At 43.2% G+C, this 26054-nt stretch overlaps 1 protein-coding gene across 1 annotated transcript in view; it reads right to left on the bottom strand.

The window, feature by feature from the left end:
• Positions 1-26054, bottom strand: part of MTHFD1 (methylenetetrahydrofolate dehydrogenase, cyclohydrolase and formyltetrahydrofolate synthetase 1) — a 54791-nt gene that overhangs the window by 4368 nt on the left and 24369 nt on the right. The window contains 18 exon segments of the mRNA XM_006102568.3: positions 343-495; positions 1020-1127; positions 3516-3693; positions 4507-4607; positions 7435-7476; positions 10052-10191; positions 10295-10406; positions 10663-10731; positions 12126-12266; positions 12838-12914; positions 15355-15457; positions 18186-18260; positions 18396-18503; positions 19126-19172; positions 20684-20820; positions 21689-21862; positions 22024-22121; positions 22595-22722. Of these exon segments, the coding sequence (XP_006102630.1) occupies positions 343-495; positions 1020-1127; positions 3516-3693; positions 4507-4607; positions 7435-7476; positions 10052-10191; positions 10295-10406; positions 10663-10731; positions 12126-12266; positions 12838-12914; positions 15355-15457; positions 18186-18260; positions 18396-18503; positions 19126-19172; positions 20684-20820; positions 21689-21862; positions 22024-22121; positions 22595-22722 (1991 nt within the window).

Here is a 26054-nt window from a genome sequence, read left to right as displayed (position 1 = left end):
CAGTGCAGAGCCTCTGTCCTGCCTCATAGCTGTTGGGAGCACAGGTTAACCCGTCAAAGGCGCCCAATGAATGTCAGTTGTGCTTATAAACAAGCTCTATCACAGCCCATCCACTGGGCCCATCCTGGATTCAGTCGGTCACACTGTCACTGGGAAACAGAATTGTTATTCAGCACAAGTAGTCACGCGTCATCCTTGAACTGACACCAGAGGGTCCACAGCAAGAGGATTAATCCTTAACAGGCCCGACTCCGACTACCTCCTCAGCAATGAACTCTGCTCATTTGGCATCTGCCTGCTGGCTTCGCACTCAGTTTAAGACGAGTTGCAGCACTCACTCACCGTTCCAACCAGGGGGTACAGAAAACCAGCCCCGACGCTGGCACGGATGTCGCGAATGGGCAGGACGAAGCCGGTAGGCACACCTTTTTGCTCTGGGTTATGAGACAAGGACAGGTGTGTTTTGGCCATGCAGATGGGCAGATGCCCAAAGCCCTGGGGAAAGAAGGGAACAGAAGCAGGCAAATGAAAAGCTGACACCGCGAGAAAGAGCTTTTGGGCGCGATGGTGTGGATGCTTCAATTTATTTGAAACATTTCAACTCCCCGTATACCCATCTCCACCTCGCTGCCCTCTAGCTTAGTTAAAAAAAAAAAAAGTTGCGGGGAGGGGTGTGCGGAGAGAATCTGTTGGGTGAGGGGAGTAAGTACTCAACCATATCCCAAACGTGAGTATTTTATTTTCATCTATATAGCCAATACAACTCAAGGCCAGCTCTCAATACTTTAGTAAGACATTCCACAATTCCTCCTGGCTTTTCCACACACTCGTATACCACCAGTGGTGATAAAGAACTTGGGGCTGGATCACCCAATGCACACTCACTATTTCAGAGGAGCAGAGGCTGCTGCCAGAGGAGGGAAAGCAGTGGGTGCTTAGCGGCTGGGGGAACTCGGGGCTTCTTGACTGCAAGGCCTGCTTTATAAACAGCTGAAAGAACAAAACAATCAGACAACTACCTGCTTCGTGTAGACTTCTGCCTTGAGCTGAGCCTCAGGGAGCAATTCAATGTCATCTGCCCCATAGATCTTCTGTGCGATGATCCTGATTTTATCCGCTACGGAGAGCTGATAGACAGAAAAGAGGGGGAGACCATCACTGGAACACGGGCCCATTCCAGGTCAGAGTCCCTACAAGGGCCAGAAGATGTTTTTATATACACATACAGACATGCAAATAGTTTGAGGTTTATTGGGTTAGAACATTTTCTTTTAATGCCAAGCCCCAGATTTTATAAGTGGAAAATGTTCCACAGAGGTAGTTTCTCTCTCTGTGTGTGTATTTAGGATCTCACCAGGTACATCACAAACAATATTGATGACGACCCAAGAATAATTACTTCTTTATAAGTAAAAAATAATGTTCTATGACTGGAAAGCAGTCTCCTGTCAAAGCTGTTTATGAAATAAAGCCGATATCCATCCACATAACTCCCGGTTTGCATATGAGAAGTAGATGCTATTCTTAATATAACATATTGATTGGTAATTGCTGTTACTTAGAAATAGTTTCAAAAAACAATCTGGTGACTTCTATGGTGAATATGAAGTGGGGACAGTGTGAAAGGCTATGCCCTCCGGGGCACCTGCAGCAGAGCGCAGTGGTCGGAGGCCAGGGGTCTAACTGGTGAGGGCCTGGCCCCGCTGATTATCACAACAGGGCGCCTGGCTTCTCACGTGCTGCCCAGTGGGGGGAATCACAGCAAACAGCAAAGGAACTGGGAAGGAAAGCTACTCAGTGGTAACTTGGATGAGCAAATTACTAAAATTAGTCCATTTATCTGACTCTACTCCTTAGCAACTAAAGCTAAGAGAATGCATTGGGTGAGTTTTATTTTTTGGAAAGGAATAATAATCTATAAAAAAAAAGTTCCTTTTTGAACTAAACAGTGATAATTTATGAAAGGGCTTTGCATAATGGATACGATTAAAGCAACTATTCAGTTATGGCTTATAAAGATGCAACAGTGCCCTAACCGGTTTGGCTCAGTGGATAGAGCGTCGGCCTGCGAACCGAGAGGTCCTAGGTTCGACTCCGGTCAAGGGCATGTACCTTGGTTGCGGGCACATCCCCAGTAGGGGGTGTGCAGGAGGCAACTGATTGATGTTTCTCTCTCATCGATGTTTCTAACTCTCTATTCCTCTCCTTTCCTTTCTGTAAAAAATCAATTAAAAATATTATTTAAAAAATAAAATAAAGATGCAACAGAGATTAGTGTCATATGCATCTTGTGACTGGGCTCTATGTGCCAAGGCACATTCAGAACTTCTGAAGCAAAAGTATCTGTGGAAGCGTGATTTAAGACCAACAGATGTGGAATAAGACAAAAAGTGGCAGCCTCCTGTTTTTCAGAGCAAAGTTCCAAGCAGAAATGGGTTATAACGAAGCAGGTCTCCTGCTCGCCTTCAAGGCCTGGGGCTCCTAGCAGTAGGCACTGCGGAGGGGTGCTTAGAGAGGATGCCTAGAAAGGCTTCGCATCTGTGTTCATGGCATTTCCTGAAAAGACCATCGGTTGAATAGATTTTCAAACCCGTCTGTGAAACTAAAGCTCCATAGGAAAATGTCCGTGTCCACAGGGCAGTGTTAATTAACCGCCAGTGTATTATATATGCAAGAGGCAAAGAGAAATAAAAGAATGTCAAAATTCAAGAGTAATAGGGTTTCTTCCTCCTACCTTTGGAAATAACCCTTTATGGCTTTTTTATGTTAATTTTCGAAAGTGAATGATCATCTTTTAAAAACCAAGGCAAGAGCCCACTTAGAGAATACAAACAGAATTAGCTACCACATCCATCCCAAGTTCCTAATGAAGTTCCTTGTTGTGGGCATACCACTTAATGTCCAATCACATCCTGAAATACATGGACAGAGAAATGAAAACAAAACACAACTCTGTAATATAAACAACCTTTCTCTGAACTAACTTTATACTTTATTGTTCACGGAATAAGCAGTGCTTCTGCTTGGGCCAGACATCATGTAGTTTACTCAGTGATGGAAAAAATGCTAAAGCCTGCTGGGGTGCGTGGTTTTGCACCCGAGGGCTTCTCTGAACTTGAGGCAGCTCTGTGCCAGGAAGTGAGAAAACATATCTGAGCCTTGCTGTAGCCCCGTGTCAACTTGCCCTAATATGGTTGGTGCCTTGGGTTAAAGGCCGTAGTGAATTACACTCTTATATATGACCCCTCCTCCTACCAACAGAGGAACTGTGCTGTGAGCCTTTCCAAAAGCTAGGACGTGAGCCAACCTCCCAGGGTCTTCTTGCCTGGACCCTTACTCTGTGTGTAGGCAGCAATATGAGTTGGTAAGAAAGCTGTCTAGAGTTGAGGGTCCAGGATGTGTAACTCATAACAGACCCACAGAGCTGAAGCTGTTAAACACAGGCTCTGAACAGAGGCAGCCACACAGAAACCTCACTGTGCTTTTTGGCTTTTTGCATAGAGCAAGTAACCCACCTTGAGGTCATACAGGAGCCGGAAGCTGCTGGGTGCCTGAGCTGCTTTCTGGACGGCCTGAGCCAGGGCTAGGGCACCCTTGCCCCCTTCTGCCCAGTGAGTACACTTCACGGCGTCGAAAGCCCCATGTTCTCTGGCGAGGCGGCTGACGAGGTCCAGCTCGGTCTCTGTATCTGTCCTGAAAAGGCAGCACTTCATGTCTCTGTATCTGTCCTGAAAAGGCAGCACTTCATGTTAGAGCACTGACAGTGCCCGAGGAGGGCAGAATCTCTCCCAGCTCCACGATTTACTGCCGAGGTGACTTTCGGCCCGTTACTTAAGCTTTATGTGCCTAGATTTCCACGTGGGTAAAGTGGGAATAATCATAGCACTTATTTCATTTGGGATGTCCTGAGGTTGAGATGTCAAAGTACCCAGCACTTATTTCATTTGGGATGTCCTGAGGTTGAGATGTCAAAGTACCCAGACCATTCCAGGTATAGCATAGGAATCAATATGTACTCGCTTTAAAAATATTTTGCTTCCCATTCTGCTGCGATTAGGCCATTATGACAAGACCAAAAACAGCATTACAATATTTACACAACCCACGCAAGTCCTCTCTCGCAGGAACACTTCCAGCTCCATACGTCTGACTCTTTTTCATTACAACATCCCACCAGGCTCAAAGAAATAACGCAACTCTGTAGGGCTATGACCTCCTGTTAGCTCAAAAGCCCTCTGGACACCAAACAACATTTAACGTCGGGCCTATGTGTTACCCACTTCACCCGGTGGAGGGGAGGGGAGGGAACCCAGGGGAGCCAAATCTGAGCCTGGACCCTCAGTGGGTGAGGTGACCAGTTCCCTGTGCCGTGTGTGGTGCCCGTCAGAGGCCCCTGAAGCACAGCTCAACAACCAAGAGGAGTAACTGAATCAAGAGCGCTAAAAGCTCCAGGAGACGTTTTCTGACCAGTTTCAACAGTCCCCTGGGCCCTGGCGCTGCACTTACTTGAATGCATTCACAGCCACCACCACTGGGACCCCAAACATTCTGGCATTTTCAATTTGTTTCTTCAAGTTACTGAAGCCTTTTTCCACCAGCTCCAGGTTCTGCAAAAACAACAGTGAAGGTGTTGGTCCTTCTGTGAGGTCAGAGAGAGCACAGCTGAAGACGGTTCCAGATTCTTCTTCTTCTTCTTCTTCTTTTTTTTTAAAATATATTTTATTGATTTTTTACAGAGAGGAAGGGAGAGGGATAGAGAGCTAGAAACATCGATGAGAGAGAAACACCGATCAGCTGCCTCCTGCACACTCCCTACTGGGGATGTGCCCGCAACCAAGGTACATGCCCTTGGCCGGAATCCAACCTGGGACCCTTAAGACCGCAGGCCAACGCTCTATCCACTGAGCCAAACCGGTTAGGGCTCCAGATTCTTCTTAAAGGGGAACCTGTCTCCTCAAGCCAGAGCCACTCCCTGTCGGGACAAGCTGAGAGCACACAGGTCAGCGACGTATCTCCCACCTCAGCGAGTTGCGCTGAGGAGCCGCGAACACTGTGCGGCCTCACCACGTGCACATGGAGTGGAGTGGTGCTCGTGTCCCGGCTGTCCTGGCAACACGAGAGCTGCTCTATCTGCTGTCATCACACCATATCTCAATAGTATGCTTGCTGTTCGAAGGAAATCAGATGCCCTTAAATAAATTATGTTTATAACCCCTCTGTTTATAGATTTTATGTACTCATATGATATAATGGCACTCACTAACTCTACTCAGTGTTGCACAGACCCTTCCATCAGAAGACAGAGCCTAGCACAGTGCCTGGTACTTATTGTACAGCTGCTACGAGTACTGTCAGAAAACTTGAGGAAATCAGGGATGCTATCACAGAGGTTTTAAGGAACTTAACCATGAGCCTTTACTGGGGACAACAGAAAACAACATGAAGCCATTTGTAAGAACCAAATAACATGTAATTTAAAGGAAAGAAATTAAGGAAACATACGTTTAAATATGTTTCCTGCAGCACTGAAAAACTGCAAATAACACAAACTTTCTTCATAGGGGATTTATAATATACACACTCAATAAATGTTTATCATGGAGATGTTATGAAAAATGAGATAATCTATATTACACAGAACCTGTCAAAAGTGTATTTAGTTGCAAAAGAATGTACTAAGTTGCAAAGCAATGGAGAACTTAATTCCATTTTTGGACAAATAGAAAAATATATGTATATATCATAAAGTTTGTTTTAATGTTGAGAAATATACAGAAAATGGTTAAGAAGGTTCAAGTTATACGTTACATTCTTTTTTTTTTAAAATTTCTTTATTGATTTCAGAGAGGACGAGAGAAGGAGAGAGAGATAGAAACATCAATGACGAGAGAGAATCATTGATCGGCTGCCTCCTGCACATCCCTCACTGGGGATCAAGCCGCAACCCAGGCATGTGCCCTTGGCTGGAATTGAACCTGGGACCCTTCAGTCCACAGGCTGACGCTCTATCCACTGAGCCAAGCAAGTTATACGTTACATTCTTATACTGTTTAACTTTTATACAAAGGGTATGATACTAACATAAGCTTAAAAATACATTAAATATTTAAAAAATATGTAATGGTCATATATAAAGTGATATACACTGGATCATGAGCAAAACCCAGCAGTAATAGCTCTGGGTTTGGGGATTCCATGAAACAGCAGGAAAAAATAGGTAAAAGTATTAAAACATCTGAGATCCTTATAATCATGATTTATGTTTTCCTTTAATAACTAAAAACCAATATTAGGATTACTTGATATTCCAAAAAGCACTGCTAATTCTTTACCTCCAGTCACATGAAAACCAATTAATATGTAAGGCTGATTGAGAACAGTTTTAAATAAGTGGAATTTCTTAAATGAAGATACCAGCTGGGCCGTTAGGGGCAGTCATTCTAATCAGACACAGGGAAGGCGGTGGGGTGGCAATAGGGCCAGAACCGTGAATTGCACTCCCACACGTGAGTCAGACAAATGACCATAAAAGGCAAATCATAGCTCAGAAGACAGGCAGACTCAAGGCACTGACAATTTTTTCTAGCTGCTTTTGAAATACTTCATTTGGAGCCTAAACAGTGACCTGTATTGCTTGATAATTTAAGTTTCCAAAAAAAAGCAGAAAATTTGAATTAGTGATAGCGGCTGACCTTACTATCTCATTCGAGGGCCTCTCTCATAACCACCCCACACTGACTCTGGAGATGTTTCTTTGATGGTAAATGACATAAATATGAAAAGGTTCAAGCTCACAACTGTTTGAGCTCCTGCTTGACGCTACAAACCAAATGGAAATTTTGCCTAGAAAAATAACCAGGGTGCTGCAGAAGAAAAGACATCCCTAAAAAGGTCCTTGTGTTTGCTTCTGATTGGAATGGCATTTGGTAATCCACCCGGCCAGTCCAGGGAAGACAAAGAAACTTCCAACAGTCTGGAGCAGGGTTTCTCAACCTCATCACTTCTAACATTTTGGGCCAAAGCATTCCTTGTAGTTGGGGCTGCCCTGTGCATCACTGAAGGATGTTTGGCAGCATCCCTGGCCTCTACCCACTGAATTCCAGTAGCGCTCCCCACAAGTTATTATAATAAAAAATGTCGCTAGACATTGTCAAGCATCCCCTGGAAATAAAATTGCTCCCAGTTTGAGAAACCACCGCTGATCGAGGGCAGTGGTTTTACTGGTGTCCTATGTGGGGCAATTCTGTTCTATGAGGCACTTCTTCCCTACTGCATTTCATCCAATTCTTCGGCACACTGCAGCCTTTCAGCATCCCTGGGAGCAAGCCTGGGTCAGAGTGATAGCCCCACTCATCTCCAAAGGAGCCGGTTGAGATATGCTGATTCAGCCTGTGGTGCTTTCTAGGTAAAATAATTAGAAATGATTGGAGTTACCTCCTCTATGTACTCCTTGGGAAGAGGCAGTCCGGCAGTAACCTGGAAGGAAGGGAAGCAAAGTCAGAGGCATTTTCTATTTACAATTAAATATCAGCTTAAACTGGCATGTGCCATGTGTTAAGGCCAGGAGCTGCAGGCTTGGGGATATAGGACAGTTTAGGGTGTTGCCTGCCCTAAGGATTTAGGACATATGACCAATCCTACAGCACAGAACAAAAACGGCTGCTTTGAGAAGAGTGGACCTTTGTGGCCTAAAATTCGGTGGTGAGAAAGGATGCATCTACAGGGGTGGGGGGGAAGGAGGATGTAGTCTAGTGAGGGGCAATAACCTCTGAGTGGTGCCCACAGCAGAGGGGTGGAAGTGAAGGTTAGTATAGAGAAAAGGCAGCCGTCGGTCCTCCGAAGGCCACCTTGACATGCCCGCCAATGGAGTCTGTGACAAGCCCTGTGCTGGGACCATGAGCTGGTCTGCAGAGCCAACCCACGCCTTTGTGGATCTGAACCGGGATGCAGGAGCAATACCAACAGGAGGGAAACAACACACACGGGTTCTCTTCTTTGATCACAGCGTACTTAAAGGTCTCAGGATACGTAAGCTGTATGTTCACTGTTAGAGAGGCACCTGGAGGCCTGGCCCTACTTGCACCCACAGGGCTGAGCATGGGGGGTGAAGGTGCTGGTCCAGGAATCCCACTGGCGGGCCCATGGGGCAGTGATTTAGAAGCCTTCAGTTTTTCAGCTTGGTCTGCTCCCATTCCTCAGAGACTACAGTGCTCCAACTCCACAAGGGGCCACGAAGAGGTGGGGCTGGAAGCAGGGACCCGAGCCACCTCATTCTGGCCTGAAACGTAGCCCCACGAGGGAATGTGAGCAGCAGGTCTGGCTCCTTGGCAGAGGTGTGTGTATACAACCCTCCTCAGTGCTGCCCAGGTTAAGGGCCCGGCATATTTTTTAGACCATGAGATGAGGAGAAAGGAAATGAAGGTGCAAAGTTGTGAGGATGAGTGCAGGGGTGCAAGAGAGAAATGTTGGTTATAACTGGGAAGGAAAAGGGAGTCAGGCCATGCTGCACTGCTAGCAGAAAGGGGCGTCCTGGGCTAGGGGTGCTTTGTACCTCAGGGACAACAAGCAAAACTGGAGAGGCAGGGGCTGTGCTATGGCAGCGGTTCTCACAGCGAGGCCTGGAGACCTAATCCTTCCATGGGGTCTCCAAGGTCAAGACTATTCCACAATAATTCTAAGACATTATACCCTTTTCACTCTTTCTCTCTCATGGAGTATATAACCGACTTTTCCAAAGACTATGGGAACATGGGATATCACAAAAGATCAAATGCAGAAGAAGAGAATCCAGTGGCTTTCAACGAAACCAGATACTGAAGAGATCTGAAAAAAGTACAATGCCTGAATTTTGTTTTGGAAAAATACAGTAACTTTTCATTAAAAAAATAAAAAAAATTTGTTAATATTAACTCAGCTTTAATTCCTCATGTAATAAATATCAATAGATATAACCCACCTACATAAAAGTTCTTTCAGGCCCTCATTCATTTTTAGGGGTATAAAGAAGTTCTGAGACCAAAAGGTTTGAGAAGAACTGCTGTAGTGGCCGCTACACTAAGAAACACTGCTTTTGATCTGTAGGGGAGGGAGGTCTTCTTTCTCAAGTTAGAGGACCAGCTCCTAGGATGGGAATTGAATTCAAGTAATTTCTGAACACCAGGACCACGTCTTCACATGTTAGTGCCGAAGAAAGGTGCTACAATAACAGGATGTAAAGTGAAATTTCCAACCCATAGGGACTCGAGAAAACACAAGGTTCAGGTTGGAGGTGAAATAACCCAGTCCTAACCTGTGTGCACTGCCCACAGGCAGTCCCAAGCCAGCACCTCTCCCCTTCTCCCTCCCCCCGCCCACCACAGGATGCTGGTGGTCCCCTCCGGCGTGCACCTCCCCAGAGGGGCTGACCCGTCTCAGCTAAGTAACTTCGTGGGCTGGATGCCAGTGTCACTCTTTGGAGGAAAAATGGGACATATTTTAAAAGAACAGTCTGACCATAAAGGAATGTTTTGAGGGAATAGCAAGCACATGTCCTTGGAGGCATTTAGATATTATCAGATGTTTTCCTCAGAAAGGTAGGCCGTGACGCCAATTCCAGTCCTCTGAAAATGCCGAGAGCTGGTCGTGCCGAGTGATAAGAGGCTACCGGCCTGAACATCCCTTACTTTTGACACTCTATTAATCATGAAGATAAGAGCTGCTAATGAAGAAACAGGCACAAGCCATGCAGCTTCCCTTTAGCCTTCAGATTATTCCTGACAATCAGACTCTTCCTACTCTCTTTTTTTTTTGGTTAATCTTCACTCAAGGATATTTTTTCCATTGACTTTTGGAGAGAGTGGAAGGGAGGGAGAGAGGAGAGGGGGAGAGGCAAAGAGAGAGATTGGTTGCTTGGTTGCCTCCCACACAAGTCTCAACTGGGGTCAGGTATCAAACCTGCAACCCAGGTATGTGCCCTTGACTGGGAATTGAACCCGAGACTTCAGTTTGCAGGCTGATGCTCTAACCACTGAGCGAACGACCAGGGTGGACTCTTCCTACTCATGATCCTCACCGTGGGGCCACCTCCGTGCATTTTAAGAGCCCTGACAGTGGCAACAAGCACCACCACGTGAGGGCAGAGACCGGAATACCGGCACTTGATGTTAAAAAACTTTTCCATTCCAATGTCTGCTCCAAATCCTGCTTCTGTCACTGTAAGTAAGGAGAAAAGCAACTGTCAAAATGCTATTCCAACTCCCCTGATGTTAAAACAAAACAAAAAAAATCCATTCACTGACTGTGCAAAAAGACTCACCCACAAATCCTTCAGGCCCAACAAGCTTGAGTGCAATGCGGTCTGCAATGATAGAGGAGTTTCCGTGTGCGATGTTGGCAAACGGTCCAGCATGAACAAATACCGGAGTGCCCTGTGGAAACCACGACAGTGAATCTGTGAATCCTGCTTCGAAACGGATCCCACAGTCAAGAGGAAAGTTAGTTGGAATCCCAAAGAAAAAGACATCCCGAAAAGTTAAACACGAAGCTGCCTCTTTATGACAGCAATGTCCCAACTGCAACCCCGAGGAAGAATGGGGAGAGACGAGCAGGCAGAAAAGTCTTGACTCCCCAAGGAAAGTGTGGACACAGAAAACTGATCCGAAAGGCTGGCGCCGCTCTGCTCACCTCCAGTGTCTGCATGAGGTTGGGCTTGATCGCGTCCTTCATGAGCACGGCCAGTGCCCCACTCACCCCCTGTAAAATGAGGGCGCGATGTGTTCACTCCGACCAGCAAAAAACCAACCTTCTAACACAAAACTCAGCACTCTTAGGTCTTCCTTTTATAGCCGTCTTAGACCAATTAGTAGTTCCACCTGAACTAGACCATTCAGTTATTTATTTTTTTCTGGATATACTCTGAATTTGCCAGTTATTTTAAGCAGAGAGAACAGCTAGAATAAAAATGACATTCACATGTAATTCTTGGAAAAAGCGTAACTCTGGAAACAAGCATCTCAATCAAGCTCTGTTGCTGCTGGACGAGGGGAATCCATCTAGTTTACATATGCAGATGCTAGTTCTCTGAGTAATGAATTATTTGTAACTTTGGTGTCTGGGTGGAAGTGGCCACAAACCAAATTCAATATGTGTTTCCCAAAGCAAAAACTAAGAATTTACCCAGGAATTCAATACCAACTCTTAAATACCAGGTCCCTCTTCTAAGCCCTCCAACCACAGCGGAAAAAACTGGTGACAAAGTAAAATAAAACTATAGACCCCATTTATATTCAATTTTATGAGTTTTGAAGTTTCTGCTGTGGGTGTAAAAATTTAAAACAATTTTCTTTTTTTACACATATTAACTGCGAAAAGAGGATGTTAATGTTTTCCCCCAAGGATCTGGTTCATTGGAATGAGTTCATATTGACATACTGCTTGTTTAATCATAGGCCAACCATATTGGTGTATGTCAACACAAACAGACCTTTAAAAAGTTAATCTAGCCCTGGCCTGGGTGGCTCAGTTGGTTGGAGCACTGTGCCATGCACCGAAGGGTCGCTGTTTGGATTCCTGGTCAGGGCATATGCCTGGGTTCTGTCCCTGGTTGGGGCACATATAACAAGTAACCAATCGACGTTTCTGTTTTACACTGATGTTTTTCTCTCTCCTTTCCTCTCTCTAAAATCAATTTAAGAAATTTAATCTATAAGATCATCTCATTTCAAACCTCATATTATCATGTAGACAGTTCAGAAATAAATCTGAAGTAGAGAACTAGCCTTGTAGGACCATCAGATAACTGGATAATGAATTATTCCCAATGTGTTTATCAGCGTGGATACAGTGGCAGCCAACAAACTCATGACAAGTGGCCTCTGTGTAGGGAGGCGTCATGGGGAGAGGCCAGGGTGTGACCCCAAGATCAGCAACTAAGGGCCGCACTCGGACTCTGGTGCCCTCTGCAAACTGAAGCCATATACCCACTTCTGTGAATACTCTCAGGTTGAACATGTTGCTCAAACTATCTGAAACCTGTGGTCTATTACTGGAGCATACTACCTATTACTCACCATGAAGTACATTTTATAAATTCCCTAATTACCTTGTCAGCAACAAAATCATATCTGGCCCATACGTGGGGTACCTACCAGGTCTTCGGTACTGATGGGCTCCCCTTTCTTGCTGGATGCCACCACCATTTTGCTCAGTCTCTCTCTCATGTCTTCCAGGGAACTGGTGAGAGCCAGGACAGCCATGATTTCACTGGCCACAGAGATATCAAACTGGGTCTGTTGGGAGGAAAGAGACACAACAGGGAAAACTTCGTTAAACCACAACAGTGAACTGCAAAAATAATCCTTGTTTGCATCCACAGCTTAAACAAAAGCTTAAATGGGTAGAATAACAGTAATACACAGAGAACTTAATGAAAATAGTTCTCCCCAACAGAAAAAATCTGTAATTATTCCAAGACCTTGATTAGTCAAATCTTTAAAATAAATATTCTAGTAGGACAGTCCTGTGAAAGCAGCTTGTAGTTATGGTTTCCCTAAAATACAACCCGGAAGCTCTTACACCAAAGAGACATACTGCAAAATGGCCACAATTTTAATCAATTTGTGTGTACTGATATTCACTTGGGTCTCCACCTCCAGGAAAAAACACACAGGTGACACATAGGATAGGATGTACGGCAAAAGCTGTCAGGAGCGCTCAATCCCACACACCTATTCGCTTCCACTTTAAAAGGCAGAAAAGCACCTGGCAGTACCAGTCGGGTGGGAGCGGATGGAGGAGGACAGAAGGAGCAAGGATATGGCTCACTGGAACTAATTTACTTAGAAAGGAACAAACAGTTACCGTCCGTGTGTAACCTTTCTCCGTCGGAGCCTGTCCAATTGTGATCTTCCTCAGGAATCTATCATTGGTATCCAACACTACAGCAGAAAGGGAAGACACAGGACAATGCTAGGAAAAGGACCATGAAGTTAAAGGAACCAGCCAAGCTGTAGAGCAACAAGTCCAACTTAATGCCCGTCTATTAACATTTGATTTCAAATCAGATGGCAAAGCTAGAATATGGGTTCAAATTAAGACATGATGTACATATATAGTAAGTGTACAGGAGTTATTTTTTCTTAATATATATATTTATTGATTTTTTGCAGAGAGGAAGGGAGAGGGATAGAGAGTTAGAAACATCGATGAGAGAGAAACATCGATCAGCTGCCTCCAGCACTCCCTACTGGGTATGTGTCCGCAACCAAGGTACATGCCCTTGACCAGAATCGAACCTGGGACCCTTGAGTCTGCAGGCCGACGCTCTATCCACTGAGCCAAACCGGTTAGGGCTACAGGAGTTATTTTTAAAGAAACAAATGTGGACTGGCTTGGTTTTATTCTGTCTAGATAACTCAAACAACTAGAAATCTGGAATCTATTTTAAAGCATATTCGAGCTTACAAGAAAAACAGCAGGCCACAGTTTTCAAAAGGCAGAGGTCTGTGTTGTTCTGCGGGATGACTCACTGGTCTTACACCATCCTGGGAAACACAAGGGCCATGAGCGCAGGGCCAGGCAAATGCCTTCAGAAGCATGCTGGGTAAGAGACCTGCTCTTCCCTTCAGCACGCTGAGAAGAATCACCTCCCTTCAGATGACAGAATAGCTATCCAACTGTATACCCTTGGAGAACATGACAAAGATCAACCAGCTAACTAGTCTTACTTCCGTCTCCCAGGACAAATTACTGTTAACATTTTAGTGTATTTCCAATGTTCTTTTTTTGTATGACGCGTCAAACAATAACAAAATACGAAACGGAGACTTGACTTGGGGTGGTGAACACACAATACTAGTGTACAGATGACGTGTTGTGGAATTGTGCACTGAAACCCGTATAATTTGGTTAACCAGTGTCACCCCAATAAATTCAATAAAAAGGAAAAAAAAAGAACAATGCGCTAATTACACTCTAAATGGGTCAAAGAGAAAAGGCATTTTTAAGACACTCGATAACATGACAAATTATTTTCTATAAAAACTAATAAACACCCAAAGCAGTTTTGTACAGCACTCAGAGGGATACACACTCAAACACTGCCGCCCACTTGATAAACGAAGGATATAATGTGTTGTTAAAGCGTACCCTTATTATAAAAAATATATAGTGTCAAGTTCCTTGTATCTAATTTCTCTGCATAAAATAGCCAGTCAACAGGTAAAATTCATTCCCCACCCTGGTCTGCTTTTGCTTTCTTAGAAAACATAAATTAGACATTAAAGCAAAGGAAAAGTGAATGAGATACTAAATTTTCAAAGTGGATCTTTAGCTTATTCCTCATAAAATATTATACTATCTGTCTAAAGCTATTGAAGCAAAAAAAAGAGAAACATCAGTGTGTTTTTATATGCTGAGAGTCATCTTAAAAATGCCATTAGCTAGAACAGTTACTGAGCCAATGAAAATCACAAAACAGTCAATAAACTGGCTGTCAGTTGCATTCCGCATGACGATGAAAATTCCTTCCCAGCAGTGATACAGGGTAGATGGATGCACTCTTGGTACAAAATAAAACTCTAAGCTGGGCTAGTTGTACATAGAGAAAAGCAACATATGGCAGTGAACCCAGGCAACTCACTCACTAAATTGCATGTTTGAACCTTGAAGGCTACCTACTTTGTTATAACAGAGTATAATAATAAGAGGTGAAACTGAGCCGAAACCGGTTTGGCTCAGTGGATAGAGCATCGGCCTGCGGACTGAAAGGTCCCAGGTTCGATCCCGGTCAGGGGCATGTACCGTGGTTGCGGGCACATCCCCAGTGGGGGGTGTGCAGGAGGCGGCTGATCGATGTTTCTAACTCTCTATCTCTCTCCCTTCCTCTCTGTAAAAAATCAATAAAATATATTTTTTAAAAAAGAGGTGAAACTGAGTAGGCAAGCTAGAGAGTTGCAAGAAAAATAAAGTCACTTATGCCAGACAAGGGTTCTGAGAACAAAGGCCAACGTGATTCAAGAAGTGACTGAATATAATTTCTCTACTTCATGACACTAAAACTTTTTCATAAAATAAAACTTGCAAAATGTTATTTTTGGTTTATGTATGAACTTCTTTGAAACCACCCTCGCTCCAATCAACACTGAATAGTCAGCAAACGTCCAACTTACCCAAGAAAAGGAGGTTTGAATACAGCTAATAAGGAGAGAGATGGATGGAGGTGGCCAGAAAAATGAGTAAGTCATCATCTTGGTCATGTCTTAACCATAAAAATATCAATACGCAAGCTTCCAGACTTCACATGTTAACAACCCTTACAGAGGGCGTGGCGTGTGCAGTATAACCAAAGCAGATGGGGCATGTATATGGCTCTTGTACCTCTTTGCCAAGTTATCGTTTCCGGATCAATATCCAATCTTGCAAATCTGTTTATCTCTTCATCTGTCAGTGTGGTAGGGTCGGTCTTTTCAATGCCTAGTCTCTGAAGAGGCAGTAAAATTAAAACATAAGACAAACCAAACAAAAGCATAATAAATTAAAAAATTTTTGATTCCCTGTCTCCAGATAGGGTCTCCTCTCGGAAATAGAAACTGTGTTAAATTCAGAAGGGAAAACTATGATCCCCTTTGCTAAGCCCTGATTTACTAGTCACATGTGTACAAAATATTATTAAAATGTTTGGCCTTGGCTGGTTTGGCTCAGTGGAAGAGCGTCAGCCCTCAGACTGCAGGGTCCCAGGTTCAAGTCCGGTCAAGGACATGTACCTCAACTGCAGACAAGATCATGGTCAGGGGCCCTGCGGGAGGCAACCAATCAATGTCTCTCCCTCACATCGATGTTTCTCTGCCCCACCCCCCTTCCCCTCTCTCTAAAAATCAATGGAAAAATATCCTTGGGTGAGGATTAAAAAAAAATTAACGTTTGTCCCAATAACTGAGCACCAGAGGCATTTTCCTAAACCTAGCCCTAAATAAGCAGTGACCAAGAAGTGTTGTGGCTAATTCAACAACCCCAAACAAGGTGCAAAACTTTTCAATCAGACAATTGAGAAGCCCAGTTAAACACTGATGTGAGAGAGAAACATCAATTAGTTGCCTCGGTACATGCCCTGACCCAGCATTGAACCCACAACCTAAGTATGTACCCTGACTGGGAATCGAACCTGAAACCTTTGGTATACAGGATGACACTCCAACCAACTGAACCACCTGGCCAGGGCAAATCCTAGAGCTTTTTAAAGGATCATTTAATATAAATGTGGGGACATAAAGCATTAATGCAAATCAAAATGTTTCAGTGAACAAGTTTTAGCAGTTCAACTTTATAACAATATAAATAAACCTGTTAAATTTTTCTGGACAATGCCAGCATTTGGATTTTTAAAAAACAAGTAAATTTCTTACAGATGGCAACTACCAGTAAATGGTGTTTATAGCATTTTTTTTTAATCAAATAGTAGATTCCATCCATTCACTGTACTTTTCTGAGTTGTCCTGTTTTTAGTAACTGTCTTCTGTGCTATTCCTGTAAATTTGCTATTAAAACACAACTAGCCAGTGTGGCTCAGTTGGTTGAGCATCATCCCGTGCACTGAAAGATTGCCGGCTTGATATCTGGTCAGGGCACAAACCTAGATTTGGGACCCAGGTCAGGGTGCATATGGGAGGCAATCAATTGGTATTTCTCTGTCACATCTGATGTCTCTGTCTCTCTCTGTTTCTTCCTTTCCTCTCTCTCAAAACAAAATCAATTAAAAAACAATTTAGTCCTGCACCTCCCTACAACTAACAGAAAGTTCCACCAACAAAGGCAAGATTAAAAGTTGCTGGCTCTTTCCATGGTATTTTGCTGCCTCAGAACACAACTCCTTTATAAATAGGGTAGTAACTGCCTTACCTGATGCATAGGATTGGGGGTGGGGGGTGGATGTAAAAACAAAATAAGCTAAAGATCATTGTACTACGTAAAAAACACTTTTCTCCAAGTCTAGGAAAAAACGCATGCATAGTGACAGAACTGTAAAGTAAGTAGAGTGAATTTAAACAATTAATGCTTCTGGATAAAGGGGAGCTCCATGTGTTCTTCTTACAGCATCAAAATATCAAGTTGTAAAAATTAAAAATAAAGTGAGAATATAACTACTGTTGATAACACAAACAAGGAATGTAATGTTCATTCCTTTTTATTGTAAGACTAGAGGCCCGGTGCACGGGTGGGGTCCCTCAGCCTGGCTGGCGATCAGGGCCAATCGGCCGCCCGGGGGAGGGACCATGAGAAGTTGGCTGTGGGAGCTCACGGACCACCAGGGGGCAGCTCCTGCATTGAGTGACTGCCCCCTGGTGGTCAGTGTGCATCATAGCTACTGGCTGGTCGTAAAGGTCGCTTAGGCTTTTATATATATAGATGTGCCAGTTTGTTTATCCACTCATCCACTGAAGGACCTTTGGGTTGTTTTTCAATTTTGGAGATTCTTAAATAGAGCTGCTAAAAACAGTCATGCTTTTGTATGAACAGTTTGTATTTCTCTTGGTTAAATACCTAGGAGTGAGATTTCTGGCTATGTGGTTGGTATAGTGTATATTTAATGACTATATATTTTTTATAGAAACTCAAGATAGAGAAATAACCATTCTTGCTTAAAGTCTCAGTACTGGGAAGAGCAGAGATTCAAACTTCAGAAGCCACTATGCTGCCATGCTGGCCTCCTGACTCCTATCCATGCTACAAAGGAGGTGTCAGCCTTTGTAGCTGAGGGCAGGTTGTCAGTGCTTTATTTATTTCAGGATAACCAATTATAACTTATAGGTAAATGGGAAATAACCTCTACTGCCAGTCTTTGTTATGTCGATTACGCTCTTATGGTTATCGCCCTAGCTGGTTTGACTCAGTGGATAAGAGCGTCAGCCTGCGGACTGAAGGGTCCCAAGTTCGATTCTAGTCAAGGGCACATGCCTGGGTTGCGGGCTTTATCCCCAGTGGGGGATGTGCAGGAGGCAGCCAATCAATGATTCTCTCTCATCATTGATGTTTCTATCTCTCTTTCCCTCTCCCTTCCTCTCTGAAATCAATAAAGATATATTTAAAAAAAAGAAAAAAGACTATGGTTATGGAGGTAACTTTACCCAAAATAGGTGACTCTAAGGAGATCTCTGCTTCTTATCATTTACTCAGTGTCATACAATATCAAAAATGAAAAAGGAAAAGCTTACCCGTAACCTTCGGATTTGGATATCAGAAAACTTTCTCACTCCATTTACTGATGGTACCAAACGATTAAAGAGAGCCTGAAAGAAAAGGAGGAAAGGGGCTTTTAAATGAACTCCATTGCTTTGCTACCTGTATCACTAGCATCCAAGGGACCAACATTAATTCAGGTGCTTGAACCCTTTCAAAAGTGCCCATGGGACCTCCGTGCCTACCTTGTCCGTCTGAGTCTGTTCATGGAACATCCGGGCATCGATGGCCGCGGCAACGAGGTTATTAGCTGCAGTGATGGCGTGGATGTCACCAGTGAGGTGCAGATTAAACTGGGAAAGAGCAGAAGCCACATCAGTCTTCTGACTTTCCAACATCCATTCTATTCCAACCAAATCAATCCCCATGTCAAAGCCAATGGACAGCTGATGGCAGCACAGCTAGTGGACAAAGCCCCGATACAGGCAGATCTTGAATACATAAATTACTGTCTTCAGAAGAAACTGTGGTTTCCCCTACGTGACATGTCCAGGAACCACAAACACCATCCCACCGGGATCAACAGCAACACTGAGTTACTGATGACACGTCATGTCCTTTAAACAGTGAGCAAGGAGTACCATGGAGCAACCCAACTCTATGCCTATACACTGTTCCTGTTTCTGAATTTATTACTCTGAATTTACTCTATGTTGGTTCTTCTCAATCTCATGCTTCATTAGATCACTTGCTTAAAATTATTAATTCCCCGTGAAAGCCAGACTTTGAAGTCCTTATCATGTCAAAAAAACGAAGCTGCCTCACAATTTTGTAAATTAAGATGTTTTTTCCTTAAGTGTCACTTCTGCTGAGAAATAAGTCATTTGTCCACTAAGACCTCTACAATAAAGCTTAATTTCTAGAAGGAAAAGCCATAATAAAGGGTCTGAGTCAACCAAATCCCAGAACAGTTACCTCTTCCATAGGAATGACCTGAGAGTAGCCACCACCTGCAGCGCCACCTAGAGGACAGGTCAAGGGTGAGGCTCATGTTAGGCATGTTTCTCCACAGAGGAAATCAAATCGATTTCATAACTGCTACACATATTATTTATTTACTTTCTACAACCATTTGGACGGATTTGATCAGTGTCTTTAATTTTTTTCTACAAGCTGAAACACTCGATCTTTCTTGTGCTGAACAGCCTCTCAACTGAAATCTGAGTTGATGAACACATACATACCGACTTACTAGTATTATCTTTAGAAACAGGTTCCTTGTGATTCCTAACATCTGTTTGCCTACAGTTACATAAAGGCAAACCTGTTCAGTTTTCTACTCTGATAAACACTACTCTGGCATTTTAAAAGGGGAATATTTAAAATACACACCAAACAGAGACTGCAATTCTTCCTAAGTAGGAGACACACATTAGGAAACAGGTTAACTGCTAGATTTTTGCTGGCGTATCTGGAATAATAACCAAAGGCCAGTCAAGAAAAATATCTAGGTTTCAAGTTATCAGTGAGATAAATGTCAGCTTGAGATGGATTTTAAATTTTATTTCTTGGTGAGGCAGAGACCATGCAATGAAAATGGGGCAGTTTGTGATATGAGGAAAAGGAGAATATTGGGTTCAATAAGTAGAACAAGGAAAAAGGCTCATTCAAATGTAAAGGAGTTAAGCTCAAAAGCAGAGCTAAGTCAGCACATTTATGAAACAGATCAAAACAACAGGCAAAGAAGCAAAGATGGCACCCCGAATTAACATTAGTAGAAATCATTAGAACAGGCAAAATATGTGATGCCCTATCATCAAGCCAATAGGATTGTACTTAATTATAATTAATAAAAATAATTTTAATTAAAAGAACCTGTCTACAGCACTGCAGCTATCAAAAACTGAAGGTGACGTACGATGACGGACATCGTGTTTTCATGCAATCAGATGGAACACTGTTGATGGTGTTGTTTTAGAGTTTGAAGTAGACATGGGGCCCACTCTGGTACTTAAGATTAGTGCCTTTGACCCAGTTGCCTCTGAAGTCCCAGTTGCTGCTATTGCAAAATGGAGATAATACTGTCTTACATTAGAAAATAAAATAAAACACATACACTGCTTAGCACAAAAGCTGGTATAAAGCACATTCTCAACCAGGGTAGGCTTTTCTTATTCCCACAGGGTGAGACATCTGTAGGGTTTGTCTATGTCTCTAGAAAGTCAGCATGGTGACTGATTACCTTTATTGTTACCATGACAATTGACGATTAGTCATACAAAATCACCTCTGCCTACATAGTACTCATCCCAGGAGTCCCTGTGCAGTGTCACAGAGTGACAGCAGGAGCAGGCGCTGGGGTGATCCGATGAAAGCCTTCACCAAAAGCACCACGACAGGTGGATGTGAGGAAGACATTCCTAACGTCTAAAAAGCTGAGGGCCCCGTGAGCATTCATGGGTCAAGAGGGCCAGAGAAGACTGAGGGAGAGGCAGGTGTCCTCTGGCCACCCACGGTCTACTCCCACGGATACCTTTAATTCCAAAGGTGGGGCCCTGAGAAGGCTGCCGTACACACGCGAAGACGTTCTGATGGAGGTGGGCGCCGAGGGCTTGCACCAGCCCAATTGTGGTGGTGCTTTTCCCTTCTCCCAGGGGCGTTGGAGTTATTCTTCACGGTGAAAGCAAAAGAGGAAAGTTACATTTAGGGGAATTAAATTGATGTGAATCACTAAGTCAGATCTAACAGATCCTAGAGAATGACTCCTAACCTGAATAATAAGACGAAAGACCCGAAAAAGGTCTTAGGAGTCTTGGTTGTAACTTCCCCTAATTTTAAATCAAAAAACACTGCTGCGCTTTAGCTGTTCTCGCTGTAAGGAGAAATACACTTTATCTTGTAGAAAGACACTACTATGATTTAAATTTCTCAACCTAGTTTCAAAAACTAGCTTTTATATGTAACTCAGCCCAGCAATAAAAACGAATGCTCAATAGAGGTAACGAATTAATGAATTTGGGGTTAAGAAAAAGCAATTCCATATGAAGACCAGGTTTTAAGATCCAATTCTTTCACTTACTAGACGAATAACTTGACAAATTTTCTCATCTCTGAAGGTTATAATCTACTCTGACCTCACAGTGTGGCTATAAGGATCAAATTAGATAAAAATACCTGTGAAATGCCCTAGCTGGTTTGGCTCAGTGGATAGAGTGTCGGCCTGTGGACTGAAGGGTCCTGGGTTCGATTCTGGCCAAGGGCATATGCAATGGGGTTGCAGGTTCAATCCCCAGTAGGGGGCATACAGGAGGCAGCTGATCCATGATTCTCTCTCATCAGGATGATTCTATCCCTCTCTCCCTCTCCGCTCCTCTCTCTAAAATCAATAAAAATATATTTAAAATAAAAATACCTGTGAAAATGCTAAAACCAAAGTAAAGGAACCTCCACACATACATGCTAAGTGCAAATGCAACCCCTGGTGATAATAATGAGGACTAATACTAAGATATGATTGGCAAATGAATAGAAGTCGCACCCAGTCACCACCACGTATTTGCCGTCGGGCTGCTGCCGCAGGCGGTCCAGCACTGACAGCAGGACTTTGGCCTTGGTTTCACCGTACAATTCCACCTCCTCAGAGAACAGACCAATTTCTCGAGCCAGCTTACTGATGGACTTTGGCTTGCAGGATCGGGATATGTCAATGTCACTTAAAAGAAATATAGGAAAGGTGAATCCATCTTTATTCATGGAAGGTATTAATCCCAGCCTAGTCATGACCCACCCCAACCACTGATGGTACTTTCTGAAGGGGTATATATACGTGTAGCCAACCCACAAAGTTTTAAACCTGTAAAACTTCATTTTTACCTTGGAACAGGTGTCTTGAGGTTAAGCTTGTTATGCTCAATCGGCCACTTTCCTGGCTTAAATTTCTCCAGAAAACGCTTTGCACTCTCTACTGTGCTCTAAAAAAAACCCAAAAAGCCCCAAAATATAAATAGAACCTAAGAGAGGTGATTATTTCAACCTCCACCTCAACTCTTAATTCTGGATAACTCAAGTGCAATCAAAATGAACACCTTCATGGTCCATCTATTCACATGCTTCCATTCTGGGCTGCTTGCCTCTCCCCGTATCAGCTGGTGTGGGTTAAAAAGGGCAAGAGAGCCAAATCCTACTTAGCAAAGTCAGTGTTTGCACTTTCTCTCCCTTAAGTTATTCCACAGTAAAGTAGAATTGTGCCTTCCCTTCTTTCCTCTACTCATATGACTGATTCTATTTCTCTGTTCTTCCATTCCCTTTTTTTTTTCTTCCACAGATTCATATCATTCCTTAGCTTCTGAGCAGGTTTTATGACATTTCTACTTGGGGAGAAGAGCAGTAACTTGAATTCTACCAGTTTCCTAGAACTATTATAGAAACCTTGATTCAAACGCACCTGCATTAGCATTGCCACCGTCATGGGCCCGACGCCACCGGGAACAGGAGTGATGAAGCCCGCCCTCTCTTTGGCCTCACTGAATGCCACATCGCCCACAACTTTTCTCCCACTCTGCTTAGTATCATCTGGTCATGGGGGGGGAAAACATCAAAGCAAAGTGTCAGAACGTAATCCTGGTGTTTATTTCTAAATTAAGTGATCAACTATGACCGCTTATTCCAAAAACTAAGTAAAGTTTAGGGTGTGTAGTCCCATCTGGCTCAAGTGCCCACTTTACCTAAAAGCTATGGGATGACAGGTGTTTGCTATTTCCTAGGGAAAGACTTATTTTACCTGCAAAAATTCACACGCTGCATAAGTGGTTTTTCAGAACCAAAAGAATCCTTTTGTAGTCTGTCAAGTGACAAATAAAATACCAACTGTTTTTTACTCTTAAAGCCAACTATCCAATTTATAATGAGCTCCTTTTAAAATGTTAATTTGCCAAGGCCTACAAAGGAAATTTTTTTGGGTGCACAAACCTCCAACTATGCCACAGCTGCCAGATACCGTTTCTACAGCAACTGTCAGCATTTTGTAAGCTCCATGCATGAGATGGAGGAACAATTCAACATCCAATTCCAAAGATGAGCAGCTACTTAAATGTATGCAAGAGGCAAATAATATAATTACACTTCCCTTAAAAGGATACAAGAATAACTACAATTCTTACCAGCAAAGAATAGCTATTCAAGGGAACAAAGCCCAGTGATGCATCATTGCTCATGCACACAGAATGCATCCTCACTTGGCTTTAGTGTACTTGGGGAGGGGTTGGCGGACAGGGCCAGGCCCTGCAGCGCTAAGGCTCCCAGGCAGGATCTGGTAGGATCGTAGCCCTTTCACGACCTCTCTTTGATCGGAGCACCACAATGAGAGAGGATGCTTCAGAGTACAGCAGGTCCTCAAATAATGTCATTTCATTCAACATCAATGAGAAAAGAACTCGCCCCACTGCGTGAGTGTGCCGCGCCCTGCAATGGGAGGGGTCCTGTCCAGGGCTGGTTCCCTCCTTGCACCCTGAGCTGTATGATCCTGAACTGGAAGAAGTGGGCTGGAAAAGAATGATCTTTCTTGTTTCTACTCATCTTTCTTAAATGTATGTATAGCTCGCATTTATCTCAATGTTTAATATTAGAAGTGTTTCAGTCTTTATTTAGAAGTTAGGTGATATTTTTGTGACCAAAAATATGCCACAGAAACTTAACTCTTATTTGTATCAATGAGTCTATGGTAAAACTGGTTTCGTTACACATTGCTTCACTTAAAGTCACAGTTTCCAAGAACCGACAGACCATATTAACTGAGGGCTTACCTGTATAGCCAAAAGGCCAGAAACCAGAGACCTAGGCTATGGGATCAGCTCTTCCCCTAACTGCTAGTCCTCAACCCTGTGGGCTCCTTACTGATCAGAAGTCCAAAGATGCAAGGAAGGATAATGCTACTTATTTCACAAGCTTGCTGAGAATCAAGTGAAAAATGTGCATATTCTTGACATTGAAAATGCATTCTGCAAATTTCTTACCAAGAGTTTCTCTTCCTGTCCTAGCCACATAAGAGAATTTCACTATGTACTATAAGGAGCTGATAAATAAAAACTCTTCAGACAGTTTCTAGAAGATTACAAAGCAGCAGCTCTCATAACACTAATGTCGTCTCAAAAGGTCAAGCAAATACTGTCAAGGTTGTGTCCTTTGTACAGGTTTCAATAGTCCAACGCTTCAAACCCCAACACCTCTTTCTATTAATTATTATTAACTATTATCAATGTGAGTCACTTTCTTCATGTTTCTCAATATGTAAGAGACATGTCATGTACTGCACAACCAAATGCTGCACTGGAAGAGCTCAGTGTTGCTAGTTAATCAAACAGGGTTGACTTGAGTGCCCTCTGATGTCTGTATACTATTCCGTGGACAGTCTGATGTGGTCGGTGGAAAAGGCAACCACTTCTCAATCTAAGTGAGTGAATGGATTTAGTAACCAACAAACATCTTGGTTAAATACCCCGGGGCCTAGAACGGCTCTTTCATTGGGAATTATAGGGGCAAAATTCAACTGAAGATCCAGCTGAGACTTTACTCCTTCACATTTAATTTGGGGACCCCCAATAATAGAGTCCAGTATAGAAGCCACTGTGCTGGGTGAGTTGAGATTGGACTGGGCCAGGGTGGGAATCTGTTCCTCTTTTTATAACCCCTTCAAATAAAACCTACTATTAATCTAGTCCAGTGGTCGGGCAAACTCATTAGTCAACAGAGCCAAATATCAACAGTACAACGATTGAAAATTTCTTCTGAGAGCCAAATTTTTTAAACTTAAACTATATAGGTAGGTACATTGTTATTAACTTAATTAGGGCACTCCTAAGGCTTAGGAAGAGCCACACTCAAGGGGCCAAAGAGCCGCAGTTTGCCGACCACGGATCTAGTCCTTCTCAAATTATCTTTAGTGAGCCAAGCAGGAAGAACACTTTGATGTGTTTCTCTGGCCAATTCTTTCTGCTCTGCACTTGAAACTTTCAAAATATTCCTTTTTTTTGGTTGGGGGGAGGGAAGCACATACCTTAATTCATTCTTATTTGGCAAGTGACTTATAATGTTATCCACACAAATGATTTAAATAATCAAAATATGAACCAAGAAGTGACCCAGCTGTGCTTTCAAAATGAAGACCCATTGTCTGCAACTCAGTTATTCTGCCATCTTGTGGGGACATTAAAATCCTGCCTTATTGATATTTATTCACCTATATGATCAGTAAAGATAGTGCATTGATCTTATTCACATTTTACCATCTACATGAGGAATAAATGTGAGCAGAATGGTAAGTTTCATGTTTAAGTCACATTTCATACTTATCTGCAAATTTCTTACCTAACTGCAAGACTTAAGATCCCCACCCAAGTGTTTCTTCATCTCCCTCAAATCTAGTCTGTCCCCCCTCTCCCCCCTAAATGCCCAGTGCAGAAATATGACACAGAAGATGCAAGGTTTTGAAGAGAATGAGCGTGAATGTCACGTCGCAAATGCTCAAAGTGAGGAGTTGTAGGTAAGTACTTTCTCGATCACCCATTAGATAATTACGCTACAAGAAAATTAGCGCTCAATTATGAGCTACTGTCTTAAAAGCACGGTAGGGAGAGTGGGAGGCAGGTTAAAAACAGTGAAGGCTTGACAGTGACTAATATTCCTGGCAGCTTAGTGTCTATATTTCAAAGCTGAGATGGCAAGGGAGAAAAATTATCATTCTTGCTGTAACTCTCTTCAATAATTCGATAGATACAATAGGGTGAAAGTGGCTAGAAGGCGTACGTTGGACAGGGACCACAGAGACCGCTGCCCGGAGAAGCTGACTGACTCGTGGAGGAGACCACAGGGCACCAAGTATGAGACATATATGATAAAAGAAGCACAAG

Source organism: Myotis lucifugus, unplaced genomic scaffold, assembly GCF_000147115.1.
Source record: "Myotis lucifugus unplaced genomic scaffold, Myoluc2.0 scaffold_419, whole genome shotgun sequence".
Classification (NCBI taxonomy): domain Eukaryota; kingdom Metazoa; phylum Chordata; class Mammalia; order Chiroptera; family Vespertilionidae; genus Myotis; species Myotis lucifugus.
Note: the sequence above shows the minus strand (reverse complement) of the source record. Positions and strands in the feature narration are given on the sequence as shown.